The sequence below is a fragment of the Brassica oleracea genome, chromosome C9, assembly GCF_000695525.1.
Source record: "Brassica oleracea var. oleracea cultivar TO1000 chromosome C9, BOL, whole genome shotgun sequence".
Classification (NCBI taxonomy): Eukaryota; Viridiplantae; Streptophyta; class Magnoliopsida; order Brassicales; family Brassicaceae; genus Brassica; species Brassica oleracea.
Window position 1 is genome coordinate 33,927,520 of NC_027756.1, and position 18,424 is coordinate 33,945,943.

An 18,424-nucleotide genomic window follows, 5' to 3' on the forward strand; every position below is an offset into this window, starting at 1 on the left:
CATCTGAACAAACTAATATGCCGAGAAGTACAAATTTTATCCTTCATATGACAACATCCTCGAACTATTGTGTGTTATGTCGCTAACACCATCAATATCTGATAGTTTTCTAAAAAATGTGTCGGATTTGGAATCGTCGAACAACTGATGAAAGTCTTGACAATCAAACTCTTAGAAACAAAACATAATGCACATATAAAAATCAATAAGCAAAATAAACAAATAAATTAATCATTCAAATTCAATTATATACAATCGAGAACATGTGAAAGATATGTCAAAACTTCATTAGAAGTTGCCGGTTTCCAAATTTAATATGTTTTTACCTCCTAGAATGATATTGTAGTGCTAGTAACATAACACATAGCAGTTCATGGATGTTATAATGTAAAGCATATAATTCGTTTAGTTTTCAATACAATACTTTTGTCCATATGTGTAGCCCATGTGTTGGATCATTTAGTGTAGTTAACAACTATTTTCTTTGATATTATTATATATGCTAATAATTTTAAACTGAAATAAATATTAATTATTTTTAATTGACTAATTATCATTTAAATGCAAGGTGAAAAATGATAATTTAAAATAACTGTTTTTTATAATTTTATTAATTTTTAATTTTAATACTTTTTCTGTTTCAAAAATGTAAATTTTAAAAAAAATTACACATTAAAAATATATTAAATTTTATTCCATTCAATTTAAAAAATTGTCACTTTGACATATTTTACGCGGATTAAGAAAATGATAAGATATACTAATATATACTTATTTATTTTGTAATTATTTAAACAAAAATAATTTAAATGAACATCCATTGTTTAGTTAAGAGGGGTAAGACATAGACTATATATAAAAAATTACACTGAAAATGTAGAATGACAATTTTTGGAAACAAAAAGAAATGCTAGAATGACACAAACAGTAACTATTAATACATTATTTTATGTAGTTAAAATTTTCTTTTAACAATATAACTTTAATACACAGTTTTCATTTTTTAAGTTTATAATTTACCTTTAAATAGTGCATTGATAAGGTAAAACTAGTTTTGAAAGATTTTTTTTTTTAAAATTGATATTTTGAAACAGAGAGAGAATATTATAACAACAATATTAAATAATATAAAATTTTATTTTAAGTTACAATTTTAACTATTTAATAATATACTAATTTACTATATTATTAAATTTAAAATGAAATATATAATATGTTAATTTCAATGTTTTGGAAAAGCAAAAAAAAATATAAACTAGTATAATATATTTATTTATACAATTTAAACTAATTAATAAAATTTACTTAATAATATTATTAACTGAAAAATTAGAGGTTGAACCGCGCAGCGGACATATAACGTGCTCGGGCCATGGGCTCCTCTCTTACTGTCTTTTAATTATAAGCTAATAAACAAATTCGCATTTTGGCAATAAATTCACAGTCAATTCAAGCAAGATTTTTCACAGGTGTCAGAGTTTTCACGGTTTTTATTGTATAATTGATTGTTTTTCATGGATGTTATCATGTAAAGCATATAATTCGTTTAGTTTTCAATACAATACTTTTGTTCATATGTGTAGCCCATGTGTTGGATCATTTAGTGTAGTTAACAACTATTTTCTTTGATATTATTATATATGCTAATAATTTTAAACTGAAATAAATATTAATTATTTTTAATTGACTAATTATCATTTAAATGCAAGGTGAAAAATGATAATTTAAAATAACTGTTTTTTATAATTTTATTAATTTTTAATTTTAATACTCTTTCTGTTTCAAAAATGTAAATTTTAAAAAATTTGCACATTTAAAATATATTAAATTTTATTCCGTTCGTTTTGAAAAATTGTCACTTTGACATATTTTACGCGGATTAAGAAAATGATAAGATATACTAATATATACTTATTTATTGTGTAATTATTTAAACAAAAATAATTTAAATGAACATCCATTGTTTCGTTAAAAGGGGTAAGACATAGACTATATACAAAAAATTACACTGAAAATGTAGAATGACAATTTTTGTAAACAAAAAAAATGCTAGAATGACACAAAGAGTAACTATTAATACATTATTTTAAGTAGTTAAAATTTTCTTTTAACAATATAACTTTAATACACAGTTTTTATTTTTTAAGTTTATAATTTACCTTTAAATAGTGCATTGATAAGGTAAAACTTGTTTTGAAAGATTTTTTTTTTTTAAAATTGATATTTTGAAACGGAGAGAGAATATTATAAAAACAATATAAAATAATATAAAATTTTATTTTTATTTACAATTTTAACTATTTAATAATATGCTAATTTACTATATTATTAAATTTAAAATGAAATATATAATATGTTAATTTCAATGTTTTGGAAAAGCAAAACAAAATATAAACTAGTATAATATATTTATTTATACAATTTAAACTAATAATAAAATTTACTTAGTAATATTATTAACTGAAAAATTGGAGGTTGAACCGCGCAGCAGACATATAACGTGCTCGGGCCACGGGCTCCTCTCTTACTGTCTTTTAATTATAAGCCAATAAACAAATTCGCATTTGGACAATAAATTCACAGTCAATTCAAGCAAGACTTTCCACAGGTGTCAGAATTTTCACAGTTTTTATTGTATTATTGATTGTTTTTCTGGACAACTCAAAGAATACTAATATTGATCTCTAAACTTTTTTAAAATATAATATATAAGAATCTAAAGCCTATAAATTATAAAATAAGTTTGAAAATTTACGGTGAAGTAAAAATTGAGAGTGATAGAGACATGGGCCGAACGAATGAGATTGAGATGAAGGCCCATCACGCTGAAACCCAACAAGAGAACCCTCTGTCTCCACAACGGTCACCTAAAGAAAGTAGAAGAACAACAAAACAAGTAAAGTGTACAACACAGGAGCTGAGACTCCAAAACCGTTTCGATCCTGTCCAGTCTATGTGTGCTGTATAGCTCCCTTTCCAGCTGTGTGTCCACCTGTAGTGATAAGGATTCCAGATTGTTCCAATGGGTCCTTATATAGCTAAATCATTGTAACCGTTTGAGGTTAAGTTGAAAGTATACAGTTTTCACAATATCTTTGTCTAATTCTTTCAATTTCATATGGTATCAGAGACATTCTGACCTTAACAGGTATGAATGGCAGATCCTTTGAATCCCTACCCCTTCCCATGCAGCCTACACGTCTTGAGCTCAGTCACATTAAAGCTCAATGACAGCAACTATTTGCTTTGGAAAACACAGTTCGAATCCCTCCTTTCTAGCCAGAAACTTCTTGGCTTCGTCAATGGAGCCAAACCCGCTCCTCCTCCAGTCCGCACTGTCATTTGTGATGAAGTCAACATCGAAGAAACCAACCCGCAGTACGAGTCATGGGTGTGTTCTGATCTACTAGTCCGCTCTTGGTTGTTTGGAACACTATCAGAGGAAGTATTAGGCTCGGTACACACCTTGTCTACGTCTGGTTATCCCTAGCTGAGAACTTCAACAAAAGCTCTTTATCCAGAGAGTTTTCCCTCCGCAGGAGCCTCCAGCTTCTCACTAAGAAAGACAAGACGTTGTCTGAATACTGCAGAGAGTTCAAGTCTATTTGTGACTCCTTAAGCGCAATAGGCATGCCGGTGGATGAATCCATGAAGATTTTTTGGTTCCTAAATGGTCTAAGTAGAGAGTATGATCCGGTCTCAACCGTGATACAGAGTTCACTATCCAAGTTCCCCACTCCTACCTTTCCTGATGTCATCTCTGAGGTTCAAGGATTTGGTGCAAAACTGAAGTCTTATGAAGACACATCAGCTGTATCTCCACACATTGCGTACTCGGTTCAACCCAAAGAAGGACAAACTGAAGTCAGATATCACACACCAACATACAACCCTAACTACCAGGGCCGTGGAAGATCAGGTTACATGAGAGGCAGAGGTGGATACTCTACAAGAGGCCAAGGCTTTACTCAACATCAGTCTTCAGCATACACTCAGGGGGAAAGACCAACATGCCAAATATGTGGTCGTGTAGGTCACACAGCACTCAAGTGCTACAATCGTTTTGATAATAACTATCAAAGTGCAGAGGCCTTTGCTTCCCTACGTGTAGCTGATGAATCAGGAAGAGAGTGGTTACCAGACTCAGGCGCCTCAGCTCATATCACATCCTCCACCTCCAACCTTCAAGAAGCACACCCCTACCACGATTCTGAAGTAGTGATGGTAGCAGATGGAGCCTACTTACCGATCACTCATGTTGGTTCTGCGACTATCACCTCTACGTCAGGTACAATCTCGCTTGATGAAGTACTGGTTTGCCCTAATATAAAGAAATCACTATTGTCTGTCTCCAAACTGTGTGAAGACTACCCTTGTGGAGTATTCTTTGATTCTGCTAATGTCTATATAATTGATTTCCAAAAGCAGAGAGTGGTGTCCAAAGGGCCACAAAATAAAGGACTTTATATGTTGAAGAATCATGTGTTGGATGCGTACTACTCAAACAGGAATGTAGCAGCTTCAGAAGAGTTGTGGCATCACCGTCTAGCTCACTCCAGCACAAGTGTTCTTCAACAGCTCAATATCAGCAAGGATATTCATGTGAATGAGAGCAGATCCCCCTCCGTTTGTCAGCCTTGCCAGATGGGGAAGAGTAGTAGATTACAGTTTTTTATCCCAGTAGTCGTGTTGATAAGGCCATAGATCGAATTCATTGTGATTTATGGGGTCCTTCTCCAGTTATATCAACTCAAGGTTTTAAATATTATGCAGTGTTTGTTGATGATCATACTCGTTTCACGTGGCTATACCCATTTCGAGCAAAATCAGAGTTCTTTGGGGTCTTCATTACCTTTCAGAAGTTAGTTGAAAACAAATTTAGCACAAAGATAAAAGAGTTTCAAAGTGATGGTGGAGGTGAGTTCACAAGCAATCAAATGAAGCTTCATCTACAACAATGTGGGATACAACACCGATTGTCTTGTCCATACACGCCGAAACAAATGGAACCGCAGAAAGGAAACACAGACATATTATTGAGCTTGCTTTGTCAATGATGTTTTACTCTCACATGCCATTGCAGCATTGGTTGGAAGCTTTCTTTACAGCAAGCTATGTGATGAATCTACTTCCATCTCCAACGCTTGACAACTGTAGTCCATTTGAGATCCTCTACTAAGAGAAACCAGATTATGACTTTCTGAGGGTGTTTGGTTCTGCATGCTACCCCTGCCTCGGGTCTGTCACAACCCACAAGCTTGAGCCAAGATCCTTCCAATGTGTGTTTCTCGGTTACTGCTAAAACTATAAAGGATAACGGTGCTTGTACCCACCTACTGGAAAAGTATACATATCAAGACATGTAGTATTTGATGAAGAATGTCTACCGTTCAAAGACCAATACAAGTCTCTGGTCCCAAGATACAAGACTGATCTACTTAAAGCTTGGCAAATGGCTACAAAAGGACCTGAAGAACCGGTTATATCTCAAGTAACTAGATCTCTACCTCTCCCTTCTCACAACGGTCATGAAGCTGAAGTAGAATAAGCAGTTGATAATCAAATGGAACAGAATGAGGCAGATCAGAATGAGGGAGGTCAAGAACATGAAGAAGTTCAGCAAGCTGAAGCCCCACTACTCCCTGTCAACATTCACCCTATGCAGACCAGAGGGAAGGCTGGTATTCAGCGACCTAACACTTGCTATGCACTACTCACCTCGAAGTATACAGCTAAAGTTCCTAAGAACATTGCAGAGGCAATGGCACATCCTGGCTGGAACGAGTCTGTGTCAGATGAAATAGGAACAATACATATGTTGGATACATGGGACTTGGTACCAGCATCAGAAGACATGCATATTCTCAGTAGCAGATGGTTATTCACGATCAAGTTTTGGCCAGATGGTACTGTAAGAAAACTGAAATCTCGCTTGGTAGTAAAGGGGTATGAGCAAGAAGAGGGGTTAGACTACTTAGAGACGTTCAGTCCAGTGGTCCGCACTACAACAATACTCTTGGTGTTGAACATAGCAGTCTCTGAAGGATGGAGTTTGAGGCAACTTGATGTTACGAATGCATTCTTACATGGAGAACTGGATGAACCGGTTTACATGTACCAACCTCCTGGATTTGTTGATCAAGAGAAGCCTAATCACGTCTGCAAGTTAACAAAAGCGTTATATGGGCTTAAACAAGCCCCCAGGGCATGGTTCAATACCTTTAGCCACTTTCTCATTGATTTTGGCTTCACTTGCAGTAAGGCAGATCCGTCTCTCTTCACTTATCATAAGGATGATCAGACACTGATGTTGCTTTTGTTTGTTGGCGATATCCTCTTAACTGGGAGCAGTGTAGCCCTCCTGGAAAGTCTACTACAAAAGTTAAACAACAGATTCTCCATGAAAGATCTTGTTAGTCCTGACTATTTCCTTGGAATTGAGATCCAACGCCACTCTGAAGGATTATTTCTTCATCAACGAGCCTACGCTGAAGACATATTACATCAAGAAACCATTACCTCAACGTGTTGACATTGTAGATAACACTCCCTTCTCGGAACCTACATACTTCAGGAGTCTAGCGGGTAAGCTTCAATACCTTACCATAACTCGACCTGACATACAATATGCAGTCAACTATGTATGTCCGCGAATGCATCAGCCTACTGTTGGCTTATTGAAAAGAGTATTGCGATATGTTAAGGGAACTCTACATTATGGCTTTCATATCAAGAAAGATTCGCAGCTGCTTATGTCTTCATACTGCGACAGTGATTAGGCGGGATGTAAATACACTAGGCGATCAACAACTGGATTCTGCGTCCTAGTTGGCCCTAACCTGGTCTCTTGGTCAGCTAAACGTCAACCAACCGTGTCCAGGTCCTCAACAGAAACAGAATACAGAGCTCTTGGATCCGCAGCTCAAGAGATCACTTGGATCTCGACTCTTCAACGTGACCTCGGGGTATCTCAAGATCAAGCTACCGTTCTCATGTGTGATAACCTATCAGCGGTCTACTTGAGTGCCAATCCAGCACTACACAACAGATCAAAACACTTTGATACCGACTACAACTACATCAGAGAACAAGTTGCTTTGGGACTGATAGAAACTCGCCACATTCCAGCCTCTCAACAGTTGGCAGACATTTTTACAAAGTCACTGCCAAAAAGATCCTACACTGAACTAAGGAGCAAACTTGGTGTAGATACCTTCTTCTCCACAAGTTTGAGGGGGAATGAGAGTGATACAGACATGGGTCGAACGAAGGAGATTGAGATGAAGGCCTATCACGCTGAAACCCAACAAGAGAACCCTCTGTCTCCACAACGGTCACCTAAAGAAAGTAGAAAAACGACAAAACAAGTAAAGTGTACAACACAGGAGCTGAGACTCCAAAACCGTTTCGATCCTATCCAGTCTATGTGTGATGTATAGCTCCCTTTCCAGCTGTGTGTCCACCTGTAGTAATAAGGATGCCAGATTATTCCAATGGGTCCTTATATAGCTAAATCATTGTAAACGTTTGAGGTTAAGTTGAAAGTATACAGTTTTCACAATATCTCTGTCTAATTCTTTCACTTTCATAAAAATGTTAATAACTCTTTTAGTCGGTTTTTTTGTCCGAAAATGTTTATAGCTTAAATTGATCGTATCTTCAAATTTATTTTATATATTTTATGTTACAGTAACTGATAGGTTAATAAAATAGTATATAAACTGGTGCGGAGTCAAAATAGATCTTTTTAGGCTTTTAGCTCAGGACATTTGCAAAAGTTGCCGTTTTTTGTTTTTTTTATTTTTTTAAAACAGCTTTGTTTCCATTTTGTCAAAATCTGGAGGGAAAATGACAAAATAAGTAACCAAATTGGTCAAATCTGAAGATATTCTTCGAAGAAAGAAGATGAAAAGGTCAAAGTTATAGCCTGATTTCTTGGGACCTTCTGAGTGAGACAAAAAAGGGACAAGTCATATGATATAACAAAGGAGACACCTTTCTCTTTCATTTTGCTGATCTCACTCTTACGTTAAGAAGACAACTTTTCTTGTCTAGTCACCAGAAAATCTTGAAAGGTACGAAACTTGATGAATATACTACACTGACAAGAGCTTTCGTGTAGTGTGTGAATGTGATGATGAGTTTCGTTGGTTTGAATAGTACAAACAGTGATAATACAAAATATATGTCGATTCTTGCACTATCTTATCTTATGTCCTGCCATTGGTGACTTCTTTTTCAGTCTATAACTTATTGTTTTGGTCCTTTTTATCTTCTGTTGCAGAGAGTGAAAAAATGAATGGTGATTTTGATATTTCTAAAGGAGATGATGAGTTTGAGAGTGATAGCTTCGAAGCAATGTCTGGCGATGATGATGATAAACATGAACAACGCCCTAAAAAGAAGAAGAAGAAGATGTCAAAGTACCGTAGACACACTTCTTACCAGATTCAAGAACTCGAATCGTAAAAAGACTCTGTTTCTTCAGATATTTTATCGGTTATATGTTGATGATATAAACTAAACTATGTGTTTTGTTTGCTAATGTTGTGTTGTAGTTTCTTCAAAGTGTGTCCTCATCCTAATGAGAAGCAAAGGCTTGAACTTGGAAGCAAACTTTCTTTGGAGGGTAAGCAAATCAAGTTTTGGTTTCAGAACAGAAGAACACAAATGAAGGTACTAGAAAACTTGTGATTTATTATGGAACAAGAAGTTTTATTTTTTACAGAAAGAGTTTTTCATTTTTTTTCATTTTGACCAGACGCAACTAGAGAGGCATGAGAATGCGATTCTCAGACAAGAGAATGAAAAACTGCGTGTGGAAAACGGTATCCTTAAAGAAGCAATGAGAAGTCCTCCTACATGCAACAACTGTGGTGGAGCAGCTACACCTGGTGAGGTCTCACATGAGCAGCAGCAGCTTAGGATGGAGAACGCTAAGCTTAAGTACGAGCTCGACAAGCTTTGCGCTTTAGCAAACAGATTCATTGGCGGTTCTATCTCACTCGAGCAGCCTTCAAACGGTGGGGTTGCCTCACAGGATTTGTCTTTAGGACATGGTTTCACCAGAGGTAGTTCGACCTTTATGGATATTGCCGCGGTGGCTATGGATGAGGTGATAAGGCTAGCTGAAGTGGATAATCCTTTATGGACAAAATGTTCAAAGAGCGAGAGGGATTCAATGAAGCACGACCAGTATACAAGCATTTTTGCGGGAAGTAAGCATCCAGGTTTTGCAGCTGAAGGTTCAAGAGAAACTGGTTTAGTTCTCATCAATAGCTTGACTCTAGTGGAAACTCTAATGGACACGGTATGAGAAACTTGTATGCATGTCAATACACAAAAACACACGCTCACTAATAAACATATCTTGCTTTTGGGGTTTTTACAGAACCAATGGGCAGAGATGTTTGAGTGTATTGTAGCTGTTGCATCAACCGTTGAAGTGATATCTAACGGTAGTGGTGGATCTAGAAACGGCGCTCTTCAGTTGGTATGTTCGTCAATAACCATAAACGTTTATATTTTTTTGATTCATTGGTGATGACTCATGATGATTCTTTTTGTTTGGGACAGATGCAAGCAGAGTTTCAAGTGATGTCTCCATTGGTTCCAATCAGACAAGTAAAGTTTCTTAGGTATTGCAAGCAACATGGAGATGGTTTATGGGCGGTAGTGGATGTTTCTTATGATGTAAACAGAGAAAGTCAGGACTTGAAGTCTTTTGGTGGCTTAAAGAGGCTTCCCTCAGGATGCATCATACAAGACATAGGCAATGGTTGCTCCAAGGTAACTTGTTAATTTTCTTTCAACTTTTTCTAAGGTGTGAGAGTTAGTTGTAACTTGGATTTGTGTGAGTTTCTTTATTGAATTGTTTATATCAAAGATTAACAAATGAGTCGACAGTGAGCCTGAGAACCTGAAGCCTTTGTGTATATCTTATCATAAGAATCTTCTTTTTATTAAAATAAAATATCAACTCTGATCAAAGGCTTCATTTTTCAAGGCAAGCCTGGTTCTCGTCTGGGCTAGTTCTAGGCTACTATATAATTAATACAAAATATCTTGGGTCCGTTATTCATCTTGGGATTAATGAATCGGCTATGTAACTTTCCTTAGTAAAATGGGTTACTTTGTTATTAATTATTAGTTACTACATTTGGTTTAACACTTATACGAATTCAACAGGTGACGTGGACTGAACATTCAGAGTATGAAGGGAGTCATATCCATCCTCTTTACCAACAATTGCTCGGTTCTTCGGTTGGGTTAGGTGCAACCAAATGGCTTGCAACTCTGCAGAGACGATGTGAAAGCTACACAACCCTTTCGTCTTCTCCAGACCAAACAGGTTTTTCTTTCCCTCTCTCTGCTTTTTGAATCTTGAAATGTTCTGAGACTTTATAGAAAGAGTCATAGTAAGAAAGGATTGTTTTCTTTGATGTTTTCTGATAGATTTGTCACTTGCTGGCACCAAGAGCACACTAACACTCGCACAGCGTATGAGGAGCAACTTCTATTCAGGCATAACTGCATCGCCCATTCACAAATGGGAGAAGCTTGTCGCTGAGAACGTAGGGCAGGACACAAGGATACTGACCAGGAAGAGCCTTCAGCCTTCTGGCGTTGTCTTAAGCGCTGCAACGTCTATGTGGCTACCGGTGACTCAGCAGAGACTGTTTGAGTTTCTGTGTGATGGTAAATGCAGAAACCAGTGGGATATTTTGTGTAATGGTGCTTCAATGGAAAACATGCTTCTCATCCCACAAAGGCAAAGTGAAGGAAGATGCATCTCTCTTCTTCAACCTGCCGTGAGTCTTTAATCTAATGTTAATCTCACTACAAAGTACTTGAGTACTAATTAGACCACTTCTAATTTGCAGGGAAAGCATCAAAATGAGAGCAGTATGCTAATCCTGCAAGAGACATGGAGTGATGCTTCTGGTGCGCTTGTGGTTTATGCGCCCGTCGATGTGCCATCTATGAACATGGTAATGAGCGGTGGAGACTCAGCTAACGTTGCACTTCTTCCATCGGGGTTCTCTATATCGCCTGATGGGTCATCATGGTCGGATCAGATCGATACCAATGGACGTTTGGTGAACCATGAAAGCAAAGGATGTCTCCTGACAGTAGGGTTTCAGATCTTAGTGAACAGCGTACCGACCACAAAACTCAACATGGAATCTGTTCAAACTGTGAACAACCTCATCGCTTGCACCATTCACAAGATCAAAGCCGCTCTTAGTATACCTGCTTAGCTAAATTTCTAGAGACTTATTCTTGTTTCTCTTTCTGGAATATTTTGTGAGAGAGTAGAAGACAATAGAAATTCAGTAAACTTTGAGACAAGTAGTAAGTAGAACAAACAAACAAACAAATGGGCCAAAGTCGTGCAAAACTGATTCTTTGTTTTGTTACTGGCATTTTCCTCCGAATACATGAAAAAGATTCAGAAATTCCATCTCAAGAAACATATAAGACACCACGCCGATAGAAAACAAGACTTGCAGAAGCAAAAGCCGACCAAACAAAAAGAACCCACCAAGACATCAACAAACCAACTTGTCCCACGAACTCGCTGCAAGGCAAAGAACCACATACCAGTTGAGAAACAGCAAAGGAGCGTAGATCAATCTGAGACAATCCGAGGAAAATGATCACAAGAACGGACGGCGCCACAAACTGCAAAGCAACGAGGCACAAGTAGTGGTTATGAAGAAACATCTTCGCCCTGCTAAACTCCAAATCAGGAGTCTTACTCCCATGTAATCGCTGATACCAAGATAACACCGCTTCGTTCAAAAACATCTGAAGGTTAGGACGAACCGCCATAGCCTGTAGCAAACCGGACAGCAACAAACACAGAACACGAAACCTGCCGAAATCACTAGTCGAGAAGCCTACATTACCAACCAACCCACCAGCATTGCCGCTTCTCTTCACTAGAATCTCAGCCAAAGGATGGATCCAAAGCAACGAAGTGAAAACGGATACAATGTAGTTCACATAAAGAATCATTCTACCGAACCATCCACAAGATATGATCGAGAGATTACTCCTAATCTGATCAGTTCCAACCCAAAACGACCTCGCACTTCTCCCCGCAGGCATGTAGAGGAACCCAGCGATGCACGCCATGGAGAAGGAGATGAGTATACAGCAGAAGGCATCAACGGAGCCTAACTGAAAGTCAAACCCTTTAGGGAAGACACCAGCACTGATTATAATCCCGAAGACAAACCCTAACGCCCCGAAGATCAAGCTAAGTTTCTTCTCAGATCGCTTGGACGCAGATCTCTCGATCGAGATCTTAGCTAACGCAACGAAGACTTTGCACAAGGCGATGAATCCGAGAACAAGAGGGAACAAAAGGCCCTTATCATCTACGGAGAAGTACTTCTGGAGAAGGAAGGAGGAGAGAGATAGGAAGGATACAACGAAGAGGGAGTTGTACTCGGTGAAGTACATGCGGGATCTGAGGTGGTCTTCGTCGAGTTTGATTCGGAAGATCTGAGCGTTGGTTTCGTCGAATTCGGATTTGTCCTTGGATCTGTTTCTTCTTCTGAGTTCATTGTTGGGTTTGGGATCGTCTGTGTTTGAAGGACGTCGGATCGCGGCTCTGACTCCACTTCCGGCGCTGTTCTGGCCGAGATTCTCCGGTTGGATGTAGGTGCAGAGGCCGTAGAGGAAGATGATCGGGATTCTGAGGAAGTAGAGGATTAGGGTTAAGGAGAGGGATAGTAGGGTTTGGAGGATGAGGTTCCTGTAGGTCCCGAAGAGGTCGAGCATTGTTCTTTCCTGCTCTGCTCTGCTCTGCTCGATCTCCTCTTTGATCTTTTTTTTTTAAGTTACTCTCAGATGTAAACTAAAACGGTCTCTGAGAGTGTAAATTGGGAATAGGTGCCCAGTATGGAGAAGTTAAGTCGTTAATGGGCTATTAAATTGTCAAACTGGAAACCCATTCTTTTTAGCCTGGCCCAATATTCAAACCAATCAAACCTATCGTATTAACTATTAAGAAGGCGGAGGAGATAGGTTTTCAGCATTATGACCTAAACCCAGTTCGGATTTTGGCACTCTATGGATATGAGCAGTGCCGGTCCGGACCGAAAGGCCGCCTAAACCATATTTAAAAAATGGTGTCCCTCATATATTGTTAAATTTTTAATACATTTAAATATTAAATTATAATAGTATATAACTTTTTATTTTATTTTACAATCTATGTCTCTACCATCTTATATATACAAATAATCTTATCTTCAGTTTGTTTAATTATTTTCAAAAATCTGCATAAATACCTGAAATCAGAAAAATATAAGTGATTGAAAGACAATTATAATGTACACAGAAAGAGAAAAAAAATGCAATTTTAATTATCAATTCAAACTAACATTAACTTTAATGTGCATAATTTTATCTACTTTAATATTTTTCGGAAACATAACTTTATGATAATGTTATATTTGTTCAAATTCCATAAATCCTAATACAAATTATAAAAATTTTAATAAATGAATAAAGAACAAATAAAAAAAAAAGAAGAGGAAAAATTTAACATGAAATACTGGAAGATGCAACAATTCCAGTGAGCATCAACAATCAAATAATCATAGAGGATACAATTTTTTCAGAGAAAAGAAAAGAATCTGCTTGAGAAGAATTGAAAAAAGACCTGCAGCTGTAGGTTTTTTTCCAAGATAGTGTCTCTTTTATACTTTACATTTAATGTGTATATATAAACAAACTAAATTACTTAAATGACAGAAACTGAAATCTTGTAAAACAAAACCAACGTGTCATAACTCTTGACCCGTTGTTGTTATCAAATGATTGAATATATATATACATTTTAGCCCAAGCTGGAATCGAACGTGTTGTAACTTAGTCTGAAGCTCATTTATATTGTCCGCTAAAGCCACTAGACTGAGTATTGTTGACACGAATAAATCAAATCTTTAGGCTAGCTTCAATTTTTGAAAAAAAAAAAAAAAAAAAAAAAAAAAAGACTAAAGAGACAATTAAGAATTTTGGCGCCCATAATTTATTTATTTATTTTGGCGCTCAAAGCCATTGCTTTAGCTCAAGGCCGCGCCTGGATATGAGCTTTCTTTATTTTATCTAACTTATGTCACGAATTGTTTGATATTTGTGTTATTTACATTTTTAGAGCTATTATCGATTAATTTGTAATTCAACTGATGTGTCTTCTATCTGTGTAGTTACACCAGTATATTTAAAGTGTAATGGAATTTCTTCATAAAAGTTATAATTTTTTTTTATGTTGGACAGGTGCTAGGTTTCTTCTACTTCTCTAGTGTTTAATAATGTGTAATGAAAATGTGCATTTTACTAACAATATTTTTCGGGTAAGTGGATATACATAAATAGTTATGGTAGCAGACTGATAATATATTTGAATGGGGCGAACATAAATTCCGTATAGGTCAATTGCATCAAGATACGATATTTTATCATTTTAAGTTTCTCGCGGATAAACATTTTGTCATTAGATCGTTATACCTTGTCAGAGAAGCAAGTGCATGGATAGTCAATGGTTTGATTGTCATATTCTTGTAAACACAATTGTTTTTAGCAGCTTCGGACAGTATTGAAGATGATTGCATGACATGACGGGTGGTGGTTCTTGACGATTACGCCACTCTGGAGATGATATTTCCTTGAATGCCATGAGGGAGTTCTTCGAGGGTTGATATTTACTGATATGCATTCATTTTGTAAGCTATATGGTGGAAGAGATAGTTGTATTTTTGTGTGGGATATTTTGATTTATATATTGGGAAAATGCCATTTAATTATACGTTAACTCGTGGGCATGAGTTGTTATTAAAACGATATACCGACTAAGGTAATTTACTGGTTATGTTTGTAACGTTAGTCTGCCATTAATTTTTTTGGGTCTTAACTATAACCCTTGTATATTGGTAACGGATTGTAAATATATTTTTTGAAGGTTTACATGGAGTTGCCTTAATCCGCATGATATAGCAATACATTATACTGTCATTATTTTTTAAATAGTTTTAATTTTTTAATTTGTTTGTTTTTACTTTTGATTTTATAAATTAACTAGGGGGCGTCACGCTTCGCGCGAAATATTATTTTATTGTTGTTAAGTATGATGTTTTTGGATGATGTAATTATGTGGTCACTATTTATTTGTGAAGAGTATGATTTAGTATTTTATTGTGCTATGCTGTATTAGGTTATAGGTTAATATATTATGTGTTTATCTTTTTAGTAAAGTGTTGTTGTGTGTATAGTAGTATTTGTTAGTGATGAGTTGAACTTCTGGTGTAAAGAATATTAAATTTCAATAAATTTGCATTTAAGCTTTCGTTAATTCTAACATTTACGGTTTCAGCGTCAAAATTGTATTTCATATTTTTATATTTTGATCATCATTCTTTTTTTTTTTTAACAGCGTCGAACATTATTCTCTTAAGATGTTTTTTTTCCGTCTCCGCATATTTTGACTTGAGCCGTCACCATCTATGTATTTTGTTAACATTTCCGGTGTGGGTGTTTCTTACCATCACTGGAAAAAGACTCACCTTCGTTTCTCTTGTTTTTCCTCGTCTTCTTCTCTTGTGAGATTATCTGAGATTTGTTGTAGATCAGGTTTATGAGTTCTTAGTTGTGCGGTTGTTTCTCATGATGTTGTACGCTGTTGTGGTCAATATTTGTCCTATTCTTCCTAAGATTTGGCTAATGTTAGGAACTACATCTCCTTGGGTTGGGTCAGAGTTTGGCTGTCTTTTATGTTGTCTTCCTCGTAGTTGGCTTGTCGTTGATAGTCCATGCTCGTCTTGGTTTTCAAGATCTGGTTTTTGGTGATCTGCTTTTATGTTCTCTTAATAACTCGAGGATGACTCCATAGTTTACTTATTTTGTGTAGTCTCCTTTTCTCTCTTTGTTTTCTCATCTTGTTGCACTTTTCATCGCTGGTTGCGTCTCTGGTGGCTCTCCATTTCGCTATGTTTGCCACTCCATGTTTGGATAGTGTTTTCCTTCATGTATGTTTTGTGGGCTTGGAAGATTATTTCTTGTCTCAAACTTGATCTTTGGTTTCTATGTGGTTGGCTTCCATTCTCCCTCCTTTAAGTTGTTTTTCTTCTTCTCATGCTTCCCCTGGTATAGGTGTGTGGAGTTAGTCTCTTGGAGCTTTCGTCTCTTCAATTCAGAGCTTTTTGGTTCTTCATTGGCATGACGCCTTGTATGTGGTTGTTTTGTTTGTGAAGTGTTTCTTACCTCTTAGCTGGTGGTTGTGCTTTAGGCATGTGTTTTCCAGCTTCGGGATAACTTTGGTCTTCCGGTGATTATTTTTCCTCTGATCCGTTTTTTTGGTTTTTTAGGGTTGGTGTTTGATCGCGTTCATTTGTGTTCCACAGTTTGCTGATTTTGTGTAGTCTCTTTTTCTCTCTTTGTTCTCTCATCTCGTTACACTTTTCATCGACGGTTGTATCCCTCGTGGCTTTCCATTTCGCCATGTTTGCCACTCCAGGGTTGGATAGTGTTTTCCTTCGTGTATGTTTTGTGGGTTTGGAAGATTATTTCTTGTCTCGAACTTGAGCTTTGGTTTCTATGTGGTTGGCTTCCATTCTCCCTCCCTTAGGTTATTTTTCTTCTTCTCATGCTTGCCTTGGTATAGGTATGTGGTTGTTTTGTTTGTGAGGTGGTTCTTACCTCTTAGTTGTGGTTGTGCTTTAGGCATGTGTTTTCCTGCTTCGTGGTGACTTTGGTCTTCCGTTGATTATTGTTCTTCTGATCAATTTTTTTTTTTTGGATTGGTGCTTGATCGCGTTCATATGTGTTTCATACCTTTTTTGAGTTAGTGTTACTATAGTATTTTGCTTTTTCTTTGGGATGCGGGAGATTTAGGTTCAGATTATGTATCTTATTCTAGTTTTTTTTAGTTTAGTTATTTTATAATTTTTAATAGTCAAATAAATTTATAATTTGTAATAAAATAATAAAAATAGTAAAAAATAATAAAATAGTGAAAATTTATGTTATTTTTTAGTTGTGAATAAATAAAATATTTAAAATATATTTATTATATTTTTTTTTTATTTTTATTCATCTTCAATTTTACTGACCAATAAAATAGATTATAAAACTTCATATAATAATAGTTAATGTGAGAAAGATTATAGTGCACAATTTAAAAGTATTAAACCAAATCGCAATAATGTAAAAGAAGAATGACCTAAAATGTAAAAACAAAAAATATATGGAGGCACATGTCATTAAACCCCCTGCCACTTGTTATAAAAAGGAAAAAAGCAACTTTATATATAGATATTATGTCGAGTCTTTTGTTAAAAGAGAGGAAGCTCATATGCACTTGTTTTCTTATATGTGTGCAGTTTTGATATTCCGTGAATGTCAAGCTAAGAATGCTGTTATAAGTAATGAGTGAATTTGGTTTATATTTTTGAATGTATGATTCAGTATAGCAGAGATAAACCATACAAACACTTACAATTTAAGGGTGTGGAGGTTCGCTTTTGGTGGCTAAAGTAATGAACCATTGAATTTGGAGATTCATGTCGTTGTGGAAGAGATTGAAGATATTGGAAGAGCTTGGTGACATGCATTTCAGTCGGTGTGATTATGTATGGTTGGTTGTACTATTTTTAATGAATGTCCTTTATGTAGATTTTGAACTTCCATATTTTTGCATTTTTAGGTTAGAAAATTGACTAGACATGAATAATGATAAATTATTGCATTATTAGGTAAATATGAAAACTGAAAGAAAGCGGAAGCGACAAATATGTTACAAATAATAAGTAACCGAGAAACTTTGATATTGTTGGAATGAGTTTGGTTGATATTATCTTTGATCAAATGAACTTAGTAAATTTCTTCATCTCCTTGTAGTAATAGCAATCCTTGCATTGATTGTCCATGTCATTGATTTGGCAGTTTAAGCATCTATCTTCATATGTCCACTATAAGAAAACGTCTCTCCATAAACGCGAAAATTTACGACGAAAATATTTTCTCGTAAACTTACATGGTGTTTACAACGCAGTTACGAGGAGACCAAATTTCGTCGTAAACTCCATGTAAATTTACGAGGAAATATTTTCGTCGTAAAGTCCATGTAAGTTTACGGCGAAAGTAAGTGGAATGAGAAATACGTCGTAATCGTTACATCGACATTCCAACGAAACATGTTACCGTTATATTTAGGTGAAAACGTGTATTCAATGTGCTTTAACTTACCTAATTTCGTCGTAAAGTCGTTGTAAATATTATGTTAAAACCATGTAAAATCCATGTAAAACATTCCTAGTAAAATCGTTGTTATATTTCAACTACCCAACTCAAAAATTTCTCTATATATATGCCATTTCTTACAACTCTCTTTCTCACAACTCACAAGCGGAAA

The 18,424-nt window shown here is 36.0% G+C and overlaps 2 protein-coding genes across 2 annotated transcripts; one reads left to right on the forward strand and one right to left on the reverse strand.

Moving 5' to 3' along the window:
* Positions 1-8,005: 8,005 nt before the first annotated feature.
* Positions 8,006-11,294, forward strand: LOC106319453 (homeobox-leucine zipper protein HDG7). Its single transcript, XM_013757781.1, has 9 exons — positions 8,006-8,075; positions 8,285-8,465; positions 8,559-8,676; positions 8,762-9,310; positions 9,392-9,493; positions 9,577-9,789; positions 10,189-10,351; positions 10,456-10,811; positions 10,884-11,294. The coding sequence occupies exons 2-9, from the start codon at positions 8,296-8,298 to the stop codon at positions 11,259-11,261; spliced, it is 2,049 nt and encodes a 682-aa protein (XP_013613235.1). The 5' UTR covers positions 8,006-8,075; positions 8,285-8,295; the 3' UTR covers positions 11,262-11,294.
* A 38-nt stretch (positions 11,295-11,332) lies between these two features.
* On the reverse strand, positions 11,333-12,876 carry LOC106319454. The gene has a single exon (XM_013757782.1). It carries the CDS (start codon positions 12,790-12,792, stop codon positions 11,467-11,469), a length of 1,326 nt encoding a protein of 441 aa, XP_013613236.1. The 5' UTR covers positions 12,793-12,876; the 3' UTR covers positions 11,333-11,466.
* Between the last annotated feature and the right edge of the window lie 5,548 nt (positions 12,877-18,424).

Excerpts from the sequence above, each read along its gene's own strand:
- LOC106319453 (XM_013757781.1), top strand. The coding sequence starts at position 8,296 with ATGAATGGTGATTTTGATATTTCTAAAGGAGATGATGAGTTTGAGAGT. Across the intron at positions 8,677-8,761 it reads ACAGAAGAACACAAATGAAG|ACGCAACTAGAGAGGCATGA; the intron begins GTACTAGAAAAC and ends CATTTTGACCAG. Across the intron at positions 9,790-10,188 it reads TAGGCAATGGTTGCTCCAAG|GTGACGTGGACTGAACATTC; the intron begins GTAACTTGTTAA and ends CGAATTCAACAG.
- LOC106319454 (XM_013757782.1), bottom strand. The coding sequence starts at position 12,792 with ATGCTCGACCTCTTCGGGACCTACAGGAACCTCATCCTCCAAACCCTA.